General features: G+C 50.1%; 1 protein-coding gene and 1 pseudogene across 1 annotated transcript in view; both read right to left on the reverse strand.

Moving 5' to 3' along the window:
• Positions 1-538: 538 nt before the first annotated feature.
• stx8 (syntaxin 8) overlaps positions 539-23898 on the reverse strand; it is a 45961-nt gene continuing 22601 nt past the window's right edge. The window contains exons 7-8 of the mRNA XM_061232139.1: positions 10309-10410; positions 539-1226 (exon numbers count right to left, since the gene is read on the reverse strand). Of these exons, the coding sequence (XP_061088123.1) occupies positions 1159-1226; positions 10309-10410 (170 nt within the window). The 3' untranslated portion in view covers positions 539-1158. The remainder of the gene's footprint in view (positions 1227-10308; positions 10411-23898) is intronic.
• Positions 15574-22269, reverse strand: LOC133113373 (uncharacterized protein DDB_G0271670-like; annotated as a pseudogene).

Here is a 23898-nt window from a genome sequence, read left to right on the forward strand (position 1 = left end):
CCCAATTGAGCATGCATTTCACCTCCTGAAGAGAAGATTGAAGGGAAGGGAAAACCCCCCAAAACAAACAACAACTGAAAGAGGCTGCAGTAAAAGCCAGGAAAAGCATCACAAAAGATGAATGCAACAGTCTGGTGATGTCAATGTTAATGGGTCGCAGGATTGATGCAGTTATTGCATGCAATATTCTCTGTTCCAATACTTTTGCTCACCTAAAGGTTGGTCGGACAATGTGTCGTACAAACCAGTTCATTGAAGCATGTGGAAGCCTATCCAGCCATTGCAGTCTTTATAAAAGCTGGTATCTGGAGCATTCACAGTAGTTTGGGGTTATAGCTCTGCCCTCGCTACAGGCAAAGAGCTGGCTAAGAGCTCATTTTTATCAGCCAGACTGCTACCCTTCTATAAATTTTATGGTGGAATTCCCCTTTAATATTATCTTAATAAGCATGCATTATTTTCAGAAGTCAATAATACTGTCTAACCCTGAGAGATTTGGGGTTCAGAGAATAGGAATATGAAAGGCTGGATGCGAAGGTGCATGTACTGTAAATGTCATTTATTAGATGTTACAGCCATTATGAAAATACAACGTAAAGTAAAAGTTAAGTTAGCAACACAGAAACATAATTATTTACTGGTTTTCGCACTACAAACAATATAAAATTCAAGACAGACAATAACTTATGGCAACTGCTGAGTAAGTATTTGTGAATATTGCTAAAGTGGTATTACCCCCACACACCCACACTGTTGGGGGCAGACATAATTTCGGAAGAGGGTTTGTGATCAAATATGATCCTGACAATGGAATTCAGGAGCATTTTACAGAGAGAAAAGGTGTTTCGAAACAAGGTCATGGGGTCACCAGCCCATACCCCCCACTTCCCCAGTTCAATCGATGCTGGTTTCCCATAGCAGCTTCACGCCACCATTTTGTTTGCCCAGCTGCAGATTCCTTCACTTTCATGAGTCAATTGGGAGGGGGATACAAAGTGCCAGAAGGAGGGATGGAGGGAGAGATGGAGGGAGGGAGGGTAAAGAGATGTGGATAGTTGGGGTGGAGGGGTCATTCTGTTCCATGTCTTCACAGTAGTCTCTATGGCAGTCAAATGGCATGCCACCCCCCACCCCGCCCTGTTGGTACGGTCCTCCGCACTAGCCGGTGGGCCATACAGCCACCACCACAATGGCAATCAGCAGTAGCACAATCACCACCAGCATTCCTGGAACAGGGAGAGGGGAGAGAGGAGAGGGATTACAACATTTACATTATTATTCATAAAATACAACAGAAAACATTTGACATTAAAACAGGGCCCTGTCTTACAGCTCAGCAAGCAATTCACACCAGTAGTGGGACAGAAGCATTGTCAATTAAGAATCAATTAATAAAATTACCCTTACAGAAGCCTTCATCTCAATGAGACTAACCTGGTTAAATAAAGGTTAAATAACAAAAAAATTAAAAAGGATAGGCAGATTAATTATCCATGCAATGCACTGGTTGCTACACTCTGAACAGAAATTTTCTACCATCAAACGAATGTGCTTTGAATCACAAGTGGAATGTTATAATGGTTCGGCATACAAATATTTAAAACATGAAACTGCCGTTTGATTAATTAGCTCATCTGTCCTCGGACCAACGAGCCTCTTCAGATCTCCAGTTAGCCTCTTTAGGCACTTCAGTTTCTATGTAGAGTGCGGACTAAACGCAGGCATTCTGGATAAAAGTTCCTGTTGCTCCACCTCCACATTATGATATAAACATTGTTTTGCATTTCTGAAAACATATTTGAATGAAAAATTTACAGAATAACAAAAAAGACATGATTAAAACAAGGCTTTCAAAAAAAAACTAACTCAAAAGGTCTGGACCATGGAGTATTTTGAAATCTGGACCACAAATTTTAAGAAGCACATTAAAATAATGAGTCCGCATAAAGAAACCGTATTAAACACATGGAGAGCCTGAGGCCCTGCCTGCTCAGATAACCCTGAAGAGGGGACAATAACTGGCAGGAGTCTGGAGTTTGACACAATGCCTGTGGCAAGTGCAACACAATCAGCACCCTACAGTGTTCCCGTCACTGAACCACAGTCTAGCACTCTCCCGGCTTCGCAGACAAAAACACGAATATGTTCACATTCCTACAGCACTGCTGTCCCAGGAACAAACAGGCTGTAAGAAGGCTGCCCTTGACATGACTCCCGCCATTCCATCCCGGTTAGCTGTTAGGACTGGTGCTGAATGATTGGCCAATATGTCTCTCCTTCAGCTCAGGCGAGAGTATATGAGAGAGGGGTGTTCAGAGCTGGCAGCTGATCACAGAGGTACGCTGAGGCAACGAACGTTTTCAATTTCGACCCAAAAGTACAAGAGGAGCTATCGGCAAAAAAACGCCTTCATCACACAGTCACAGAACGGTCCAAGCATTGCTTAACGGCAAGCCTTCAGTGCCAGCACGCTCACACACAGACACACGCATAATGTAGACACTGACATATCTGCACTGCATCAGACACCATTTGACATGGTGTCATAGCTGTGCGGCGCATAATGTAGCAATTTTACTCCTGTATCTAGTGTTCTCACAGACCTGAAAATCGTACAAAACCTGGTGCAGGAACTTAAAACATTTCACTGTGTAAAACCGCAAGCTCTGTATTTGGATAACCATTTTTAATAATTTATGCATACCTGGACATACAGGCAGGGCCAGAAGGCCAGGATAGGCCTACTCACATGTACACAGTTACACTTGCATCCAAGCCTAGCGCTAGTCGCTGCTAATCTAACTCTTTCCGGCCTTCTTACTCTGAACAGGCAAGCAGGTCTCTAAAGAAACGTTGCTCACAGTCCATAGAAAAGACAACCACCCTCATGAGCCGTCCAGAGATGAAGAGATTGAAACAGTCCAGCAGTCGCACAACAGAAAGGCTGCAGACACTCAGGCTAGCCCCATAGTGGATTAGTTTGGAAGATTTTAATGAGGTGATGCTTTGCCCCACCGTTGGAAACTCCCCCAACAGGTTTCTTACTCTGAATACCTACGCAGGAATTTTAATTTCTAACACAATCTAAGGCCATGTGGTATCTGATAATAGTCAACACTAACGATAAATACAACCGCTGTCTCCCGAATCCTCCTAAATGACACTGATAACAGCCTAAAAGCCCAAAACAAATGTTTGTTCGAAGATAATTCTAAGAACTACCCGATAATATATTTAAAATAATGTGGGAACATGGAATATACATTCCACTCCGATGCTGACAGGCATTGACCTTTCATTGGATTTTCAGTTGGTTGGATTCCAAAATAAGTTCTGCCTGGAAAAGGTATTTGCAGCTGTTTCAGATTGTTTTCATGAATTCCCTCCAAGGTGTTGGTGAAAAAGAGCAGGGACACCTCGTCAGGAGCGCGTGATAACCGCGTATCAAAGCCAATGGCAGCGTCGGTGGCAGGCTGCTCCTCCAATCACAGGTCTGACACGTGGGAGGCCCTCCAAGGCCCAATTTAACTGCCACTTTTTGAACGCTATCTGGATGGGCTAGGTGAGGATTTCAAACATTCGCCCTGCTGCGAGTCTGAAGGCTGTCAGCCATTTGCAATTACATGCAAAAAAGGAGAAGAATGGATCCAGCTTACTCAACTCGTCCATTGTTATTCTGAGCGCGGCTGGCTTTCAGCTTTCCCCATTTTTGGTTTACATTGCTCTCTTGCTTTGGGCCTCCCTGTGCGTTCTCCTCTGGGGCCCACTAACAGGCGCGTAGGCCTACCACTGCTACCAGGTCGGCTGCTGTGGGCCTACTGTAATGTGGGTTCTGCTGGGGTCTGGAGGTCTGCATGGCTTTCTGTGGTCACCCACCAGAATGGCTTAATTACTAGGGCAAAGATTCTTCTAGAAGATTGCGGTAGAGGGCAACATGCTAGCCTGTGTAAAAATGGCAGCATATCAGATAAACTGGATGCTTGAGCTCCGCCCAGTGTTCCTATGAGGACAGGCAGCACCATGACCCAACAGACAGCCCACACTGGCAGTCCTCCCCCAGCCTGGCCAATCTGCTCTCCCCTGTACAACTCAGAGATGAGTGCAGAGAGTGCAGCAGGCAGGCCAATCAGAAATGCACCTCTACCTAAGCCTTTCCTTAAGGCTTAAGGAAAAATATACAGTTTGGCCCTCGGGTTTAACGCAACAGTGTGCAGCTATGGGGCCAAGCTGTCCATTCGGGTGTCAGATGGACCCGACAGCACCGAAGAGGGCCCAACCCCTCCAGGACCCCCTTCCTTTTCAAAGACTGGAAGGACTGTCATCGTCCTTCTAAGTAACTATATAAGCTACTCCCGGCCCAGCTCCTGTGGACAGCTGACAATGCTCACGTTTGCAGGCCAAATAGATTACGGTCCCCTCCATTCAGGGGCCAGTCAAAATGACCACCCAGGGGCTTTAGAAGGGGGCCCACAGACAGCCCTTTTCACACACCCTGCCTCACCGGTCCCGCGATTCACGTTTGATGGAGAAAAGAAGAGGGGGAGGGCAGAAAGCCGGGTGGGCGGGGGGTGGGGGGATCCGGTTGCTAAGAGGAAACCCCCCCCCCCCCCCACACCCCCTGAGGGGCACAAAAGGTGGCCCCATGACCTCAGTGGATGGGTCAAGTTTTATGTTAACATGATTAGCCATCATTTTACTAATTGTAATCCGGTTAGGATCAGCACAATGGGCAACTCCAAACTCCTTTGCACCAATTCATTACACCTCTTTATAATCATTACTGCACAGGGCACTGAGAAAACATTACATCACGCACCATGGGTGTTCACTTATAACCCACTCAAACATATATATATATTTTTTTTTTTCCGAAAATAAAACCTGTATCAACCTAGAAAGGAATTTTTCCAATTTAAACTGCACACTTTCAAAGACAAAGGAAGACAAATCTATGAGGTCAAGACAGGTTCGGTTTCTATAGACAGAGCAAAATAACTATTTATTTACTGCTACAGAAGTCAAATAACATGCTTCTGTACAGAGGACAATCGGTCTTTAACCTGTTTGGAGCTATTTAAAACACTTTAAAAATGAAATGATGGATCCATGCAGGATGATCAAACAGGATGATCTTCACTCAGCATTTCTCCAGTTTCACTTTCTACCTCCAGCCAGAAGTGCAGAAGGCCTCTGCATTTCATATACACTTATACAGCACTTCAGACTCAAATTAATGAAGGCAGTACGAAAGCATACGACTGTGGACATCTCTTCCCTGTAGACATGGAGGTAGAAACAAGAAAGTAAGCCAGGTTTAAGGTGCCCGAGTCTGGAGTAAGACCGCTGAACACAGTGAAACAGAGGCCTAGTGTCTAGCCTGTGAATAGGGGAATCAAGACAATTAACTCATTGGCACCCTCAACCACCAACCTGACCCACACCCCACCCCCCTTCAGGGGCCCAATGTGGGCCTACTTGAGATGCAGGCCACCTGCGGGACAGAGGGGCACAGGCCTGGCTGGGGAGTAAGTAGATTACGGAGGAGAGGAGCCCAGAGAGAGGTTAAACTCTGCTGGGTATCTCACCCTGGCCATTCTGGGGCTCTAGGGTGCCACCGGGCTAATCTTCCATCTGAAGGTCCGCCTCTTTCCTCTCCAGGGGGAAATGACTCAGTGAAAAGGGATCCACTGAACTTTTTAAAGCCCGCTCCAGCTTTTAGTTTCGGTTAGGGCAAGCTTAACGGCTATTAAAATAGGTTCATCGAAGACTCTTTTAGTCTCCCAGGTTAAAGGCTCTCTTTTCAATGTGAACTATATGTGATCGAGTCAGAGCAGTTAAACACAGAGGGGCTTTCCTCCTCATCACAAATGTGCACATATTTGTAGGTTCAGATCCATTCTGTAATCTAATGTATTAAATAAATCTGTATGCCAAATCAACCAAACTTCTACATTTTTAGCATACTGTACAAAAATGTAACAGTCAATCAACTTCATTACTTTCTTCTCAATTTTATCTGTCCAATTCAGTAATCATCTTTGCTCACAGAGAAAGTATTTTGTAGCCTACATCAAGCAATTCAATGTCAATAATGTATTTTACATAGCACATACACATAGCACGTGTGTGTGTGTGTGTATCCCAGAGCAGGCAAGTTCAGTCAGACAGGGGGAGAGAGTGTGTGCGCGTGTGTGTGTGTGTGTGTGTGTGTGTGTGCCTGTGTGTGCATGTATCCCAGAGCAGGCGAGTTCAGTCAGACAGGGGGAGAGAGTGTGTGCGCGTGTGTGTGTATGTGTGTGTGTGTGTGCGCGCGTGCGTGTGTGTGTGTGTGTGTGTGTGTGTGTGTGTGTTCAGGTCTGGTTCAGGTCTGGTTCAGGTCTGGTTGAGTTCTGGTTCAGGTCTGGTTCAGGTCTGGTTCAGCTCCACACTGCTGGAGTCACGCTAACCCCTGGGCGCTGGAGCCTGAGGATACGGGCCCTTCCTCCCTTCAGCGGAGCTGACCCCTGCCCAGGCCCGGCCCCACACCTTCCTGTCTCCCGCTCACAGGGAAACACAAAAGGAGCGCTGCGTGTGTGTGCTATGCAGCAATGTCCCCCCACACACACACACACACAATTCACGAACACACATACATGCATGCACACACACAAATCATGAACATACACACACACAATTCATGAACACACACACACACACACGCATGCACACACACAAATCATAAACACACACACAATTCACGAACACACACACGCATGCGCACACAAATCACGAACACACACACACAAATCATAAACACACGGGTGCACATACACACGCAAACACAGACACACGGAGACACACGCATAACTATTCACACACACACACCTGCACACAAAAGCGCACAGGCACACACTCAGCCTCTCCTTCTCCTTCCCCTCTCCAGCACTCACCCTCTCTCCCTCTCTCTCAGCGCTCCTGTGGGTTAAAGCCTCTACTGGCTTATTAAACAGGAAAACAAAGGCTCTTCTCATGTGTCCTGGAGAAGCCCCCTACTAGAGAAGTTTGAGATCCATTCCTTAACCCTCCAAATTGCAGAGAGGTGGCTCAGCCTCCCGCTCTCTCCCATCTCATTAACATCTCCATACAGGATTAAAGAGCACATTACAAATTAATGGTGTCGCTGAGAATCCCACTGCTCAGGAGGAGAAGAGTACTTTCTATTTTCACAAATCCCTTCTGTCCTTCTCCTCAAAAACCTAAAAGAAATGCTCACCTCACATTAGCACCGAGTCAAAAATAAAAGGGCCCTGTTGATAAAACAGCAGCACCAGCTCAACTCCAGGCCCTGGTTTCTTCCCTCATTCTGCCGGATGAAGTAGGCTCTTCAGCTTCTCATAAAGAAACAAACCGTGCGCTACCAGTGAATACATTTAGCTCTGCTACAGCACGATGCTCCTAGGGTAAAGCTAAGGACCACTGGCTTCCATCTTAGTGGAGATCTGAGATTCAGTTGGCCGCCATGTTGTTCAGTTTCACCTTTCCATGCTTGACTGGGCTAAATTTAGATTTATACCCCAACCACACAGAAACTGATTGCATTTTAGCTATTTTAATGTTTGAACACATCGGTTCAAACATTAAATTGTTGAGATAGCTCCTGCGGTCTTGGTGGCAGAAGATTCCTGGAAGAAACTTCTACAACAACACGGTTACGAAAAATGTCAAACATGCCCCGTGGCGTTGAATACCGCCTTTCCCACGTCTAAAAGGCGTTTGAGTAAGACATAACACACGTCTCCGACTGCAGATCAACAGGGCCTCAAAAATAAACACGGCTTCAGTTCGGGAATCATAAACACGCAGCGAAAGCCTTCCAACAGGTCTGTGGCATGTTCTATTTTCAATTCTTTCTTCGCCGGAGACAAAGGCAAGTGTCAAACAAAGTGAGAGAGAGGAGGGCAAGAAAGAGAGGAATGAGAGGGGGAACGAGAGAACAGAGGTGGGGTGGGAGCAAATAAGAGTGGGGGAATTTTCCATTCACAAGGCCACCCCCTCTCAGAATACATGAATATGGTTAAGCGCTGGCAGTGGGGAGAAGTACTCATGCCCGGAACAATGTGAGCAGTGACTTGGGGTCTGGGATCTTCAAATAAAGCCTCTCTGGGTGTCATGGGGACCAGGAAATGGAATTAACTGTTATATTAGCTGACCTTCATCTCATTGTTTCTCCAAATTTGACTGCTTGAGCCGCAGATGGCCGGTTACCAGGGTCTCCCAGGCCAACAATGCGGGCGGCGTTTCCCAGGCGGAGCGGGGCTGGGGTTTACCGGGCAAACAGAGGCAGGCCCCTCTCAGCCCGCGGTCCCACACTCCCCGCCCGGCCCGCGGCCTCTCCCCGTCCCTCACAGGCCTGAGAAAAGGCCTCTTCGGGGGGGGAGGGCCGGCAGAGAGACGGCCTGTCCGCACCCTGCTCCGGCGTCAGATCAGCCGGGGATCCAGAGACACCGCACGGCGCTAATCAGCCGGACACAGAGGTCCTGTGCGTCTGTAGACCGATGTAATGCAGAGCGCTAATGAGGCCACAGATCGCACATCACGGGCACTGCATACTCTCTTGGTAAATATGTGCCCATATCATTAAAGCTGAACACACTGGGAAAAAAATGCTTATAATGAGACTAAAACTACTATACTTTGAGACTAATCTTTTACTTTCACTTTTACTTTTTTGCTAAATAACAAAAATATTGCCAGTGAGGCAAAAGAAAATTGACTAATTTCAAGATTCTCCAATGGGGCGAAGAAAAACATACTAAAAACAAGCTAATATTTTCTACTTCAGAGAAAAATATAAGAGCTTAAGTCTTATTGCAAGACTAAAATGCTTGTTAAGAGAGCCATGCTGTGCAGTGCTCAGCCCAGATGATGTTGGTGATTCCAGACCACAGAGAAGCACAGCCGAGTCCTTAAAGCTGTGGCCACTGATGGCCTCGGTCGGCCTCGGTCATCGCTTAGCCATGTCTGTCTGCCAGTTCCAGCATCTCGTTCGAAAAGCACCCGCGCCAGCCGACGCCGTTTGTCCGGCCCTTCCTGCAAAACGATGCTCAAAACCTTAACCAGCCGTCACCCTTTCTGTGGGAATTCTCCCAGCATGCACCGCTCCCCGCTGGCAGCTCCCGGCGTCTCCACGGAGACCCGGGCGAGAGCGCCGTTCTCCGCGCGCGGATCGCGTTACACCCCAGAGCCCGTTTGTAGCGCGCCAAGCCCTCCGAACATTTATTTTTGTGCAATTAAAGCGCTAAATGTGCTTGGCAACGCGGCTGCTGATCTTTCTGCTCTATTAAGCAGCACTCATCCTCCTCCTTTGCAAGAGCAGCGGTAATTACGCGCGGGACGGATGATGGATGAGGCTGGCCCTTCTCCCAGGTCAGCAGAGGTACTGCAGACCAGGGCTCCCCCCCTTCCTCACCGTATGGACCCCCATCCCGTCCTCACTCACCTCAGAATGGCCTTTTCTGAAGCTCAGCGCCGACTGGAGGAGCCACAGTCACTACGCATCCCGGCACACCCGCGTTTCTGAAACTACGGGTCAGCACCCAAAACGGGTTGTATGAATGGGTCCTGAAATGAGTCTGTAGCCCACTTGGATATGCTAGTGTATGAATTTGGTGGGTCCCTGAAAAAGGTACTACATTTCAAATTTTGGTCCTGATACTAAAAATGTTAAGAACCAGAGCTGTACTCTACCTTACTGACAAGGTGCACACAAAACTATTTAAACAGGGTCGGTTGTCGTTGGGTCATTGGGAGCAACCTCCCTCCCCTGTGAGAGGAAAGCAGTGTATCTGGATGAAACACACAGACACAGGGAGAAGAGGCCCAGCTGGGATTCAAACCCAGTACCTTCTTACTACCACCATGCCATGAGGTGCATAGGAGCTTAGCCTATTCTCAAGACCTGGATCAGACGACAACACCAAGCGGCCTTCACACATCACAGGATTGACCGTGAAAATGACACACAGGACAGAGTGACACAGTCTGCCTCTCCTCCCGACCAGCACTACCCACATTAATGCCATCTTCCCCAGGCTCGGGAAACACAGAGTACGACACACAGACTCCAAACCTGCCAAACCTCTGACTGAGCGCCTGGCTCTGGTACTGCCCTTACGGCCTCTGCTTTCACTGTTCCCCGCGTGCCAGACTGCTCTGAACCGAGCGCAGGGAAAGGGCACTGGACCGTTCATAAGCGCTGGGTTTATTAACACAGAGCACCTCAAACAGGTAGCCACCCCCGCTGGCTCAAACAGGCCGCGGCAGTCTCACCGCAGTTAGCCGACTTCGTCTCCACGATTTTAACCCTTCTCGTCTCGTTGCGGATCCTGTCGTCCGTCTTGTCCACCAGGTGCGCCAGGTCGTCGATGATTTCTGCAGAGAGAGAGAGAGAGAGAGAGAGAGAGAGAGAGAGGTGGAAAATATGAAACAGAATGAGTTAAACTGCCACTCTGGAGCTCTTAAACCCACCTCAGTCTCCAGCCTCTAAGCGCTAATAAAGTTAGCCTCCGTGGACAGACAGGCTGGGCGCCGAGGCCGAGGCCATGGCAACCTCAGAGGCACAGCAGGCTGGAGTAGAGCCAGCAATGGAGCGCTGTTCAGAGGAGGGTGCTCAGCCCTCAGCCCGGGGGTGTGTGCTAGTCGTGTGTGTGTGTGTGTGTGTGTGTGTGTAAGTGTGAGTGTGTGCTAGTCGTGTGTGTGTAAGTGTGAGTGTGTGTACGTGCGTGTGTGTGTGTGTGTGTGTGTGTGTAAGTGTGAGTGTGTGCTAGTCGTGTGTGTGTGTGTGTGTGTGTGTGTGTGTGTGTGTGTGTGCGTGCGCGTGTCTTCAGTGAGGGGGTTTGTGCAGGTATGACTGGAGATCTGTCAGAGAGACCAGAGTGGTCTGTGTGTCCCCTGGAGTGGGGCTTTAGAGTGCAGTAGTGCTCATCTTCACAGTAGAGACACGGCCTAGCCCCGCTACACCAGCCTGGGCCCTGAGGCAGCCCGCCCACAGGCCGGGTGATCTTGAACATTTCAACAGCACTTCTCATGAAAGCAGAAGGAAACAAGTGCTGCCCAAAAAAGAAAGTTATAAATATCATGGTACATTACATTTCTGACCTTAACAATGTTACCTATTGCCATTTAAAAGCGAACAGTAATTGGCCTGCATGGCTCTTTTTACAACAGAATTGATGAAAGGCTCTTTCCAGTGGCCTCTCAAGTTTTTTTTTTGTTTTTTTTATGTTGCTGGTATGAACAATGAGGCAAGCCAAAAATTGTCAAAGAGAAGCCTGAAAAAAACCCCTACCAATATAAACTCAATTTAAATATCTACAGTACCACCAGATCGTTGGAAGATTGCCTTTAGAAAGGGGAAGTATGGCTTTCTTCTGCTAGAGCCCTCCGTCTGCCAACTCAAACAAGCCTCTCCGTATAAGAAACAACCTGTTTCTGGAGCTGGGGGAGAAAAAAAGCCCTGCATTTTTGAAAGACAGGCCACTGACACAAATATAACCAACACAATGCAGCGCCGGGCACTCCAGCCAATGGCTGCGTATCGGGCCATAACTCGTACTGTGGGCCGATTACACAGTCACCACGGCGCACAAAACTAATCGTTTCCTTTCAAGGATAACAAAATGGTGATTGGTATTCATTGTAATGGCGGGTCAAACGTCCAGACAGACTCGACCGGAGGATGAAAACGCATTGTGCCGTCGGGCTGACCTGGAGGTCGACTTACAGAAAGGGAGAGGCCATGTTGTGGATAATTGGTGTGTCAAAAAGGGGGGGGGGGGGGGGGGGGGGGAGACAAGGTGAGGCAACCCTGCAATTGCTTCGTAAAACATCTCCCCGGAGACACACTCATCGCCTGGCCATACGGCAACCATTTTGTGGGGAAGGAAGAAAGGAGGACATCAAGAAGAGTCGCAGGGGCAGCTGTCCCGAGGGACGGACAGGTTCGGCGTCTCCTGGAAACTGCACGTGGGATATACTGCCTTTCAGAAGAACAAGAACTCCCCCCTCCCTCAATCATCCCTCGCCCCTGTGGCCCAACACCCCGTTACCCTGACAACTTAATTCTCCATTTCCGAATGTAGCGCTTATGGCTAATGTACGTGGCAGTTGCACTTTTTGGATTATGACCTGCCTGTCACCCTCACCGCAGAACAAGGCCTACCAGGCAAAAGTGGGTTATTATCAGCGTTATTACACCGGATAACCCTCAAAACCCATAGTATGGGAAAGTGCGCACACACAAGCACTGCACGCACACACACACAAACGCTGCATATGCACACACACACACACACACATACACATACTTTGCCCTGTGTATACACACACATACACACACACACACACAAGCGCTGCACATGCACACACATACACACACACCCTGTGCACACACACACACACACACACACACACACAGCTGTGGCAGAGCCAGCAGAAGGGGCTTCATCCCCCTCCTCCAGGCAGGAAGCTGGCACAATGCCCCTCTCCACACCCAGCACAGGACATCCCATGTTCGCAACTAAAAAAGAGAGCAGTGCTGAAGGCTGCCATCACCCAACGATCCCCCACCAAGGACGAGGGCCCCACAAGAGCCCCGCACCAGATAGAGAGAGCATCACTACGTACAGCATCACACAACCCCAAGCAGCAAGCCCTCTGCCACTGCACACACTGCGGTGGATAGACACACACACTCAGGGGCACAGGCACACTGCAGCAGATAACACACACACACACACACACACACACACTTGGGTAGATACCCACAATGGAATGTAAACACACGAAATAAACAGGAACGGGAAGACCAAGCTTGTACCAAGTTTACCGCACACAGCACACCATCAACTCAACCCTCACACCCCCAGAGGGGCACAGCCACACTCACTATCCAAATCAAAAAACGTCACCAATAAGACGGCGGCAGACGTCCCGGAAACACACATCCGATGGGCAAAAACGTGTTAATCGAGGGGCAAGTGAAAGCACGTCAGCGGAGACTTTGAAACAAGCGAGGCACTGTCGAGCACGCTCGTTATGATCAGGGCGGCCGTGCCACACTCCGCTGCTGTAATTGAGCTCCCAGGTGCCAATCTTTCAGCGTTTTAATAAGCAGCGTCTAGACTGTCTCCGTCGGTATTACCCCACTTACTAATTACCCCAGCGTTCTTAAAAAACGCACTTCTTTATGTTAATGCCCTTTGTTTTCGTTGTATCATCTCCACGGTCGTGCTAGGAACACTGAACACACGGACGCTCGGGGAACAACGGACCCTGTATGGCGTCTGGTGGGTACAGTGCACGAAGTACTGACACACCGACACACACGAAATGTGTCCCGGACGTAATAGAACGCTGCTACAGAAACACCGCGTGCCAAACGGAGCAAAACAACTACGAGGCTGTCTCTCGTAGTCTCTGTCCCTGGCGTTTCCTGTCTGAAGGGGAAGTGAGGCCCAGAAGAGGCATCTCTTCTTTCATTGGCTGTGGTATTTGGGACTGTCCTGTGACTCTGGCCGCCGCTGTCGCTGGTGGAGCTGATGGAAGAGGCCGCAGCAGCGGGGGGGGGGGGGGTTTGGGGTCCTGGGGGGTCCTCGTGTCCGTGTGTGGCAGTAGGGCCTCAGATGATTCCCGCCGGATGCAGACCGCATGCTCGGGGCCGGAGGAAGCTTTCTGACAGCACGTGAGGTTGCCAGGCAATGGCTGCGTGTGATTCGCAGGACTGGGGCAGCTCAGGAAGACACCAATCGGACACAGATGTCTTCCCACAACCAACCTCCCATCGGCATGCATTTTTCTATTTTTGCCATCATTGTTGTGATCCAAAGGTCTGGGACTTTGAGGAAAAAATAGGTGGACTGTAGGCTTCCAGACAGTTGGGTGACCTGCGGCAGGAAGAACTGGACCCTGCGATCAGATTGGTGGGGAGGGGGGTCATGTGACAGGAAGCTGGACTGAGTGAAGCCTGGGAAAGGGCTGGCTGTGGTGGTGGCATCTTTCACTACTTCCTGTCATGTGACAGGAAGCTGGATTGACTGAAGCATGGAGAAGGGCTGGTTCTGGCGGTGGGACCTTCACTCTGTTCTGGGTGGGACTTCCGGTCATGTGACAGGAAGTTGGATTGACTGAAGCATGGGGGGAGAGCTCGGTCAGGTGGGACCTTCACTCTGTTCAGGTTGAGACTTGACCCTGAGACCCACACAGTGCTCAGGATGTGGGGCTGGAATCAGCCATGGTCAGGGCCCCCTGCTGGCGGCATGGTGGAGGCATGTTAGGCTCACAGCCCGAACACAGACAGCCCAAACCCCAGTGTCACGCCAAGAATTCCAGTGGCATCTCACCCTCGCCTCAGGTCTGGGGGGGAGACGCAGGCCCCCCTGCAGCCTCCGACAGCGGGAATTCACCCCCCCCCCCCCCCAGCCTACTCCACTGCAAACAAACCCACAGGCCAGCAAAAACACCTGATCCCGGGCCCTGATCCCGGGCCTTCGCAGGTCCCAGGATGCACTGCGCTTAACTGCGCGTGTTATTGCAGGACCCCTTCCCACGGAGCGCCTCGGAGTGTGTTTTCCTACGGACCTGAACACAAACCCACGCGCGTTAATTCCGCTGCACTCACTCACATGATTTCTCCCCGGGATACGGAGGGGAGGGCCGGACTCGGACCGCAACGCCACGACTGTTACTAATTGGCCTACAGCAGGAGGGCTGTCTGCCAATGAAAACAGAGCTCCGGCGTTCCTGGAACTTCACTTGGCCCAGATGCTCTCATTCCATTTCATGAAATAATGCAGGCAATTACTATATTTACAAAGAAGTTGTGTTCTTTATTCGGTGTTCCGTCCCTTGCCTTTTCACTCTGCCTGCTGTGAACACCGTTGCCCTGGATGGCCTGTCGACAGCGGAGTAGGGGAACCCAATTTTCCACTGATAGTTTACCGTTTATAAACCTCTTTTGGTGAGCGGTGGCCGATAAAACCAAAGTAGTGCAGCCTGTAGCCTCGTGGTTTAGGCGCTGGACTGAGACCCGGAAGGTTTGTGGCACAAGCCCGGGTGTAGCCACAATAAGATCCGCACAGCCGTCGGGCCCTCGAGCAAGACCCTTAACCCTGCGTTGCACCAGGGGAAAATGTCCCCTGCTTAGTCTAATCAACTGTAAATCCCTTTGGATTAAATTGTCACTTCGATAACAATTGATAATCCCCCCTCCTTAAAAACTTCTGGGAAGATTTGTTTATGCAAGAGAACGAGCAAAAAATGAAGGAAAAAATAATGACATCATCCACTGACGCAAAAAAGTTACAAGCCTGGGACATTTAACAGCTCAATAACACAACGCAAACTGCCACAATTTAAATAATAGGCATGAAAAACGATCGCGTGTGCTCACTCCGCCAGCCGTCTGTGACATGCCTCGGGCGGTCATTAACGGGATTTGGCCCTCACGCCACCAAGCAGGTTCCAGGGACAAGGGAGTCCCAAAAGTATGAGTTACACCCTGCTGCTGGAGCGATCCCAACAGCACAGCCTGTCCCATCAGGCAGCCTGGACGACTGCCCAGTGATCCCCACTGCAGGTACAGGGGCCGGAGTCACACACAGGGGCCACACAGGGGCCAGAGTCACACACACAGGGGCCAGAGTCACACACACAGGGGCCACACATAGGCCAGAGTCACACACACAGGGGCCACACATAGGCCAGAGTCACACACACAGGGGCCACACAGGGGCTAGAGTCACACACACACAGGGGCCAGAGTCACACACACAGGGGCTAGCTGGCACTCCTCCCTCAGTGGAGAATCTTAATCCTCCTCACACCACCAGGAACCTCCAACATGCCAAACAGCAGCGTTCTCTACTCAGGGAAGCTGTGCCTGGGCCCAGCAACAGTAAAGACTGAATGAATGAGAGGGCGAGATTAGCATTAAGGAAGTGTGAGAGGTGAAGAGGTGAAGAGGTGATAGCATGGGCCCTTATCTGGGGGCCTTTGATTCCCAGCGTGCTCTCAGCTCCCGGGCGCGTGTCCCCGCTCAGGCTTCGGCCTGTGTTGCCTAGCGCCTCAGCGCAGGCTGGACTTTGTGAACAGATAACATAATCTAATCACTCCAGCCTCTCCCTCCCCCTTCAGCCCAGCGCAGGTATTACAGGCCTGGAGGGAGTCTTGGGTCGGGCTGATCCTGACCTCTGCTGCTTTAGAGTTCACACTGGCTACACACCGCACCCTCAAGCCCCTGCTCCCACACTGCTACACCCTCAACCCCCACACTGCTACACCCTCAACCCCCACACTGCTACACCCTCAAGCCCCTGCTCCCACACTGCTACACCCTCAACCCCCACACTGCTACACCCTCAACCCCCTGCTCCCACACTGCTACACCCTCAACCCCCTGCTCCCACACTGCTACACCCTCAACCTCCACACTGCTACACCCTCAACCTCCACACTGCTACACCCTCAGCCCCCACACTGCTACACCCTCAGCCCCCACACTGCTACACCCTCAACCCCCACACTGCTACACCCTCAGCCCCCACACTACTACACCCTCAACCCCCTGCTCCCTCACTGTACCCTCGCCAACACAACCCTGAGAAGGACAGAGCGGGGGGGGGGGGCGAATCGGGAGTGAAAATGGCCGACATTCGTTGCGCATTAAGGCCTGCGTGTTTCCGCCCCGGCTGGAAGACGCTGTCACGAGCACAACAATAACAACTGGCGAGGGGGCTTATCTGCGAGCCATCGGCCGCGCTGGACGTGTGCTAATGATTAACCCCTCGGAGCGGCGGGCCACAGTAACGCCGCCGACCCAAGACTCGCAGGAGCCGCTGACGTGCCTCTCCGCGGGACAGACGGACGGATCACAGAGCGCTGATAAATGCGAGCCAGAGATCCATATAAAACAGCAGTTTGGCCCGGCTGCAGGGCTGATGAAAGGCAAGGCTGGAGATCTAAAGGCCGGGCCTCCCTGAGAAAGTGGAAGACCTCTGTCTGTGTGTGTGTGTGTGTGTGTGTGTGTGTGTGTGTGTGTGTGTGTGTGTGTGTGTGTGTGTGTATGTGTGTGTGTGTGTGTGTGTGTGTGTGTGTGTGTGTGTGTGTGCGTCTGTCTGTTTGTGCGTTTGTCTGTGTGTGTGTGTGTGCGCGTGTGCACGTGTGTGTGCGTCTGTCTGTTTGTGCGTTTGTCTGTGTGTGTGTGTGTGTGTGCACGTGTGTGTATGTGTGTGTTTGCATGTCTATGTGTATGTGTATGTGTCTGTGTGTGTGTGTGTGCACGTGTGTATGTGTGTGTTTGCATGTCCATGTGTATGTGTCTGTGTGTGTCTGTGTGTGTGTGCGCGTGTGTGTGCGTCTGTCTGTTTGTGCGTTTGTCTGTGTGTGTGTGCGTGTGCACGTGTGTGTATGCGTGTCTATGTGTATGTGTCTGCGTATACGTGTGTGTGAGAGTTTGTCTGTGTGGGTGTGTCTATAAGTGTGCTCACGTGTGTGCATCTGTAGTATGTGCGTGTATGTGCGTGCGTGTATGCACGTGCGTCTGTTTGTGTGTGGGCATGCACGCAAGCATGTGTGCGTGAGCGTGTGTGCGTGTATTCATGCACAACAACAACGCAGTGTGAAATCAGCAGCACACACATCCACTGAGCATCTGGTAGTCAGAAGAGCCCGGGCAGCTGAGGATTAGTTCTGGAGCAGGGGCCAGGGCCCTGAGATTCCAACACCCCCTCCCCCCGTAGTAACGGGGCCCCCACCTTTCACCCCGGGGACCCATCACTTCCCCGCCACCAAAACCACGAGCACCCCGCATATTTACAGCTCCAAAGGAAGGGCTTCCTCCTTGTTTGAAAGGGCAGTTCAAAGACTGAAAGACTAACCTTTCCCCAGCTACCCGCCCCACGCCCCCCCCTGCCTGGTGCAGAGGGCAGTGTGAGAAGCACCCTTTCTGAATCAGTGAGGACGTGCCGGGGTCAGGGAGCTTAGGCTGTGGAACGAAGAGCCAGCGAAAAGAAAGACAACCCCCTCCCCTTCCCCCAGCCAGGTGTTCAGGTGAACCTGACAGACAGCCAGAGAATCTCTGCCTGCCCGCCGGATGGTTTATTCAAACTACTCGCGAAAGAACGGTTTTGACTGAATCTTTCACTTCGGCAGGGGAGAGATTTTTTAAACAAGGACTTGCTCAGGATGAGCTGTCAAAAGAAAAAAAAAAAAGTTCATTTGTCAGCTCCTCGAATGCAGCCGTGAACAGGGAAACATTTTCCCCCGCGGTTTAGTGGGTCAAAGACAGGGGTCATTGTGAGCTTTTTTTTGTCTCCTGCGCTGGAAGATAAGCCTGAAGACCCAGGACACGGACTGGTTCTGATCCAGACGGGGACGGGGGGGGACGGGGGGGTTCAGCAGGCCCTCTCCACGGCTCTGGGCTCGCAACAATGAGGCTGTGATTAACCTGAGGGTGCCAGCTGAACCCCGCCGGGCATGCGGGCGCGGAAGCAGACCGAACTACACCGCTGCACTTCATTACCGCGATGACTGAGGAGCACTGACACGCTCAAATTACAGGGAAAGGAAGAGGTGTAAACAGGAAGGGCGGCGTGTGAAAACTACACTCTGCGCTGCCAGACTGTCAGTGAGCCTGTGGGTGCTGTCAGTGTGTAAACAGGACAGTCGCTGCGTGAAAACTGTGGGTGCTGTCAGTCTGTAAACAGGACAGTCTCTGTGTGAAAACTGTGTGTGCTGTCAGTGTGTAAATAGGACAGTCTGTGTGAAAACTGTGGGTGCTGTCAGAGTGTAAACAGCACAGTCACTGTGTGAAAACTGTGGGTGCTGTCAGTGTGTAAATAGGACAGTCGCTGTGTGAAAACTGTGGGTGCTGTCAGTGTGTAAACAGCACAGTCTCTGGGTGAAAACTGTGTGTGCTGTCAGTGTGTAAATAGGACAGTCTGTGTGAAAACTGTGGGTGCTGTCAGTCTGTAAACAGGACAGTCGATGTGTGAAAACTGTGGGTGCTGTCAGAGTGTAAATAGGACAGTCTCTGTGTGAAAACTGTGGGTGCTGTCAGTGTGTAAATAGGACAGTCGCTGTGTGAAAACTGTGGGTGCTGTCAGTCTGTAAACAGCACAGTCTCTGGGTGAAAACTGTGTGTGCTGTCAGTGTGTAAATAGGACAGTCCATGTGAAAACTGTGGGTGCTGTCAGTGTGTAAACAGGACAGTCGCTGTGTGAAAACTGTGGGTGCTGTCAGTGTGTAAACAGGACAGTCGCTGTGTGAAAACGGTGGGTGCTGTCAGTGTGTAAACAGGACAGTCGCTGTGTGAAAACTGTGGGTGCTGTCAGTGTGTAAATAGAACAGTCGCTGTGTGAAAACTGTGTGCTGTCAGTGTGTAAATAGGACAGTCCGTGTGAAAACTGTGGGTGCTGTCAGTGTGTAAGCAGGACAGTCGATGTGTGAAAACAGTGGGTGCTGTCAGTGTGTAAACAGGACAGTCGATGTGTGAAAACTGTGGGTGCTGTCAGTGTGTAAACAGGACAGTCGATGTGTGAAAACTGTGGGTGCTGTCAGGGTGTAAACAGCACACTCAAACAACTTCCAGAGGAAAGAAGACAAGGCGAGAGTACGTGGACGAACGTGTTCCCCTCCGGAGAGAGGGGTTAAGTGGTCAGAGAAAAGGCCGACCCCTCTAAGTCCGGCTACACTGTCATCTGCACCCAAAACCCACGGCCCAGCATGCACTGCTCCGAACAGTCAGGATCCAACCTGCTTCTGTTGCGCATTATGATGCTTGAAAAATGGATGCATTCAAATGAATGAATTCAGAAAGTCACTTTACAATATGAGAAAAGAACTTAATTTGCAGCTGCTGTTTTCACTTGGGAGAGAAGAATGTGTGCGGAAGTCATAACAAGGGCACGGTTTCATAAATAATCTGAGACTGGCCTCAATAAATCACACGGGGTGGTTTCCAGTGCATGTGGGTCGCAGCCGGAGTGGTTCAAGGCCTTAAAACCGATCACATGTGAATTGTAGCTAATCTGACATGTTCGGTTGTTTGTTTTAAGACATTGATAAGTACCGCTTTGGATAAAAGCGTCTGCTAAATAAAATGTAATGTCATGTAATGTAATGTCTTAGGAAAGACCAGCCTGGACTGCTGGGAACGCACAGAGATGCTCTCGCTTGTGCTAAAGAGGAGGCTGGACACAGAGCCCCTCTCACCAGTCCATTCCGCTCTAGTACAATAAAGAAATGTCATTTACCGTCTCATCCCGCTAAACAGTTACCGTTGACCAAAATGTGTTTATTATGATGGCGGCGCCTGTTTTGACTAGTAAACTATGCTATGAGGGGATGTGAGATTAAATGCTCTGAAGGAGCCCTGGATGCCAATATAAAAGAAGCAGAAACTCCAACAGAACACTTCCACCTCCCACACCGTGTCAACCACAACTTTCAGACGCCTGGTCTAGTCCTCACCGTCTCAGACAAAGCAGCGAATCGCAACGGCTCCAGAGCCAACTGCAAATGTCAGGTTGTGAGAGGCTCATTTCCTGTTCATCGCCGAGCTGCAGTTTGTGTGCCACAACAGAACCCTTATCTACACCGGACTTTCTTGGCCTATTACTGGGGCGGCCTGTAGCGTAGTGGTTAAGGTAAATGACTGGGACACACAAGGTCGGTGGTTCTAATCCCGGTGTAGGCCCTTAACCCTGCATGGCTCCAGGGGAGGATTGTCTCCTGCTTAGTCTAATCAACTGTACGCCGCCTTGGATAAGAGCGCCCGCTAAATGCCAATAATGTAATGTAATGTATTATGAGGTCAAGGTTCAGAGTTGAGTCCGCCAGCCTAATAAGGCAGTTATCAGCTGTAAAAGCTTCTAAGCACTTGCTGATGGACTGATACAAAGTTTATATTTATATATAAGTTTAAATAAATTCTCTTTCATCAGATGCGCCACAGATTTATTAACTCATTCATACTTTATAAATGATTCACAACTAGATATCAAATAAAAGCTAATCAGTTGATTATATTGTTGGACATTATGTAGGACAGGACATTCTCAATGAGTATAATATAATATGGGTCGTGATAATATGAAAGTAAGCATTTGCAATCCAGTGGATTACACTGAAAAATGACAAAGAGGCAAGAATCAATAAATACATAACAAATATAAAATTATTGCCATTAAATATGTGCATGCTGATTATATTACTAGCTCATGTATGTAACAATATGCATATGACACACATACTTTATATGACAGCTATAGGTTCTATTGTTAAATGAGGTTAATATAGTTGTCATGACGACATGACAGATTTCCGAAAACCGTTTTGTCTTTCTATTGCAGCCCATGTTGTGCGTTGTGCCGTGCTCAGACGTGGAATCGGAGATGTGGAATCTGGGAGTGGTTGGAAATCAATTATACGTCAACTACAACATACCAAATCATCTCACAATTTATGCTGCTTCTTAACCTAAACTTCTATCATATTTTGGCTTCAACAGATTATATATCATAGCTAAAAGCTGCTATAATTGGTTAAAAGGTTTGCAGCTTTGCTATTGAGACAAAGGGCTTTGTATATCCAAATGCAATCTATTTCCTGCCCTCGTTTTCATTTCTGTTTCCTCCAGGTCGGAGCGCGATGAGCTTGATTGGCCTGGAATGTTCTTATTTTCCTGTTGGGATACGGCCTTTCATCGAGTGCACTCTCCACACACGCAGTACGCCCGCATGCCTTCCCCCCCGCCCCACCCCGCACCAGCCCCTGCCTACTGAGGAGCTGGAGGAGGAGGAGGACAGGGAAGAGGAGGAGAAGGACAGAGAAGAGGAGGAGGAGAAGGACAGGGAAGAGGAGGAGGAGGAGAAGGACAGGGAAGAGGAGGAGAAGGACAGAGAGGAGGAGGAGGACGAGGAGGACGAGAAAGACAGAGGAGAAGGACAGAGAAGAGGAGGAGAAGGACAGAGAAGAGGAGAAGGACAGAAAGGTGGAGGAGGAGGACAGAGAAGAGGAGGAGAAGGACAGAGAAGAGGAGAAGGACAGAAAGGTGGAAGAGAAGGACAGAGAGGAGGAGGAGAAGGACAGAGAAGAGGAGAAGGACAGATAAGGGGAGGAAAAGGACAGAAAGGTGGAGGAGGACAGAGAAGAGGGGGAGGAGGACAGAGAGGAGGAGGGGGAGAAGGACAGAAAGGTGGAGGAGGACAGAGAGGAGGGGGAAGAGGACAGAGAGGAGGAGGGGGAGAAGGACAGAGAGAAGGAGGAAGAGAACAGAGACAAATACCTGTTCTGCAGCTGTGGAAACACAATGGTTGGCTGGGAGAGGCTGCTTGTCACCCCCAAACTGCAGCCAATGAAAATGTTTGGGTACAATGCGCCTGAAACAACTTCCCATCAGCACAGGAAGTAGAGGTCCTCAGTGTGAGAGCACTCACTTCCATCTGGACTTCCAACTCGCTCTCACCTCACATCTATACCCATGCTCTCAAACACATGTACTGTGTTTACACACACACACACACACACACACACACACACACACACACCTATACCCACACTCTCACACACGTACTGTATTTATACACGCATACACACACACCTATACCCACACTCTCACACACGTACTGTATTTATACACGCATACACACACACATATACCCACACTCTCACTCACATACTGCATTGATATAGACACCTGCACTCACACACAGACAAGCACATGTACTGTACACACACACACACACACACACACACTTGATGGGGAGGGGAAAGGATGTGAACACAAACGTATGATTTGAGGAAATGTGCTCCAATCTGCACAGCTGTAATTGCAGATGTCCCGCGCTGTAATTACCAGCGCTGGGCTGCAGGAGGGGAAATGAGGAGGTGGGGATTGTTTACTGAAAGTGAAAACCTCCTTTGGGCTTTCAAACAAATTAACAATTCTAACTGGAGCTTCATGACTTCATGTTTCCTGAAATTCCAAACTGCTGAGGACCGGGTGCCGTTTTAACACTCTTCTACAGCCCACTGGCCTCTTCTGGTGGTGTGCAGGGGGCACAGTGCTGCCCTGCCGGCTCACAGGAGCATGTTCAGCGGGTATCACCAAAGCCCCGTGTACTGTACACGGCACGAGTCCTTCATCCAGCCTGAGACGGCTTCTGAGTCAGAGCTAATTATGACAGCAGTTTCCTGTTGTGTCACTCTCAGAGCGAGTGGCCTAAGCATCTACATGTACACACATCCTCAGCAGATGCAGACAGTCACCAAAACTACACAAATTAAAAAGCAAGGGACTTAGGCGCAGCCACACACAGCCCGTATTATTCCACTGACCTGGAGCAACCTCAGGGGAAGGTCTGAGAGGAACACGTGAGGTGAATGTGGACGAGAGCAACAAGGCGCTCAGCCCTCCCTCTCTCACTCTCTCCCTCTCTCTCCCTCCTTCTCTCTTTCCCTCTCCCTCTCTCCCTCCCCCTCTCTCCCCATCTCCCTCTCTCCCTCTCTCCCTCACCCTCTCAACCTCCCTCTCTCTCTCACCCTCTCAACCTCCCTCTCTCTCTCTCTCCCTCCCACCCTCCCTCTCTCTCTCACCCTCTCAACCTCCCTCTCTCTCTCTCTCCCTCCCTTTCTCCTTCCCCTCTCTCTCTCTCCCTCCATGGGACCGTCTGGACACGAGCCCTACAGAAGCCGCACAGGGGTGTAAAGAGGCCGGATCAAGCGCGGCCGGCCCTGTAATGAGGAGCCGTATCTCCCTGGACCCTGCCCCCGGGCCCTGATATCAGCCGTTTCAGCGCCCATCTGCACACGGAAAGGGAACTGCCCAAGATCAATGACTCCAGTGCTCTACACTACAGCACT

The sequence above is a fragment of the Conger conger genome, chromosome 2 (genome assembly GCF_963514075.1).
Source record: "Conger conger chromosome 2, fConCon1.1, whole genome shotgun sequence".
Classification (NCBI taxonomy): domain Eukaryota; kingdom Metazoa; phylum Chordata; class Actinopteri; order Anguilliformes; family Congridae; genus Conger; species Conger conger.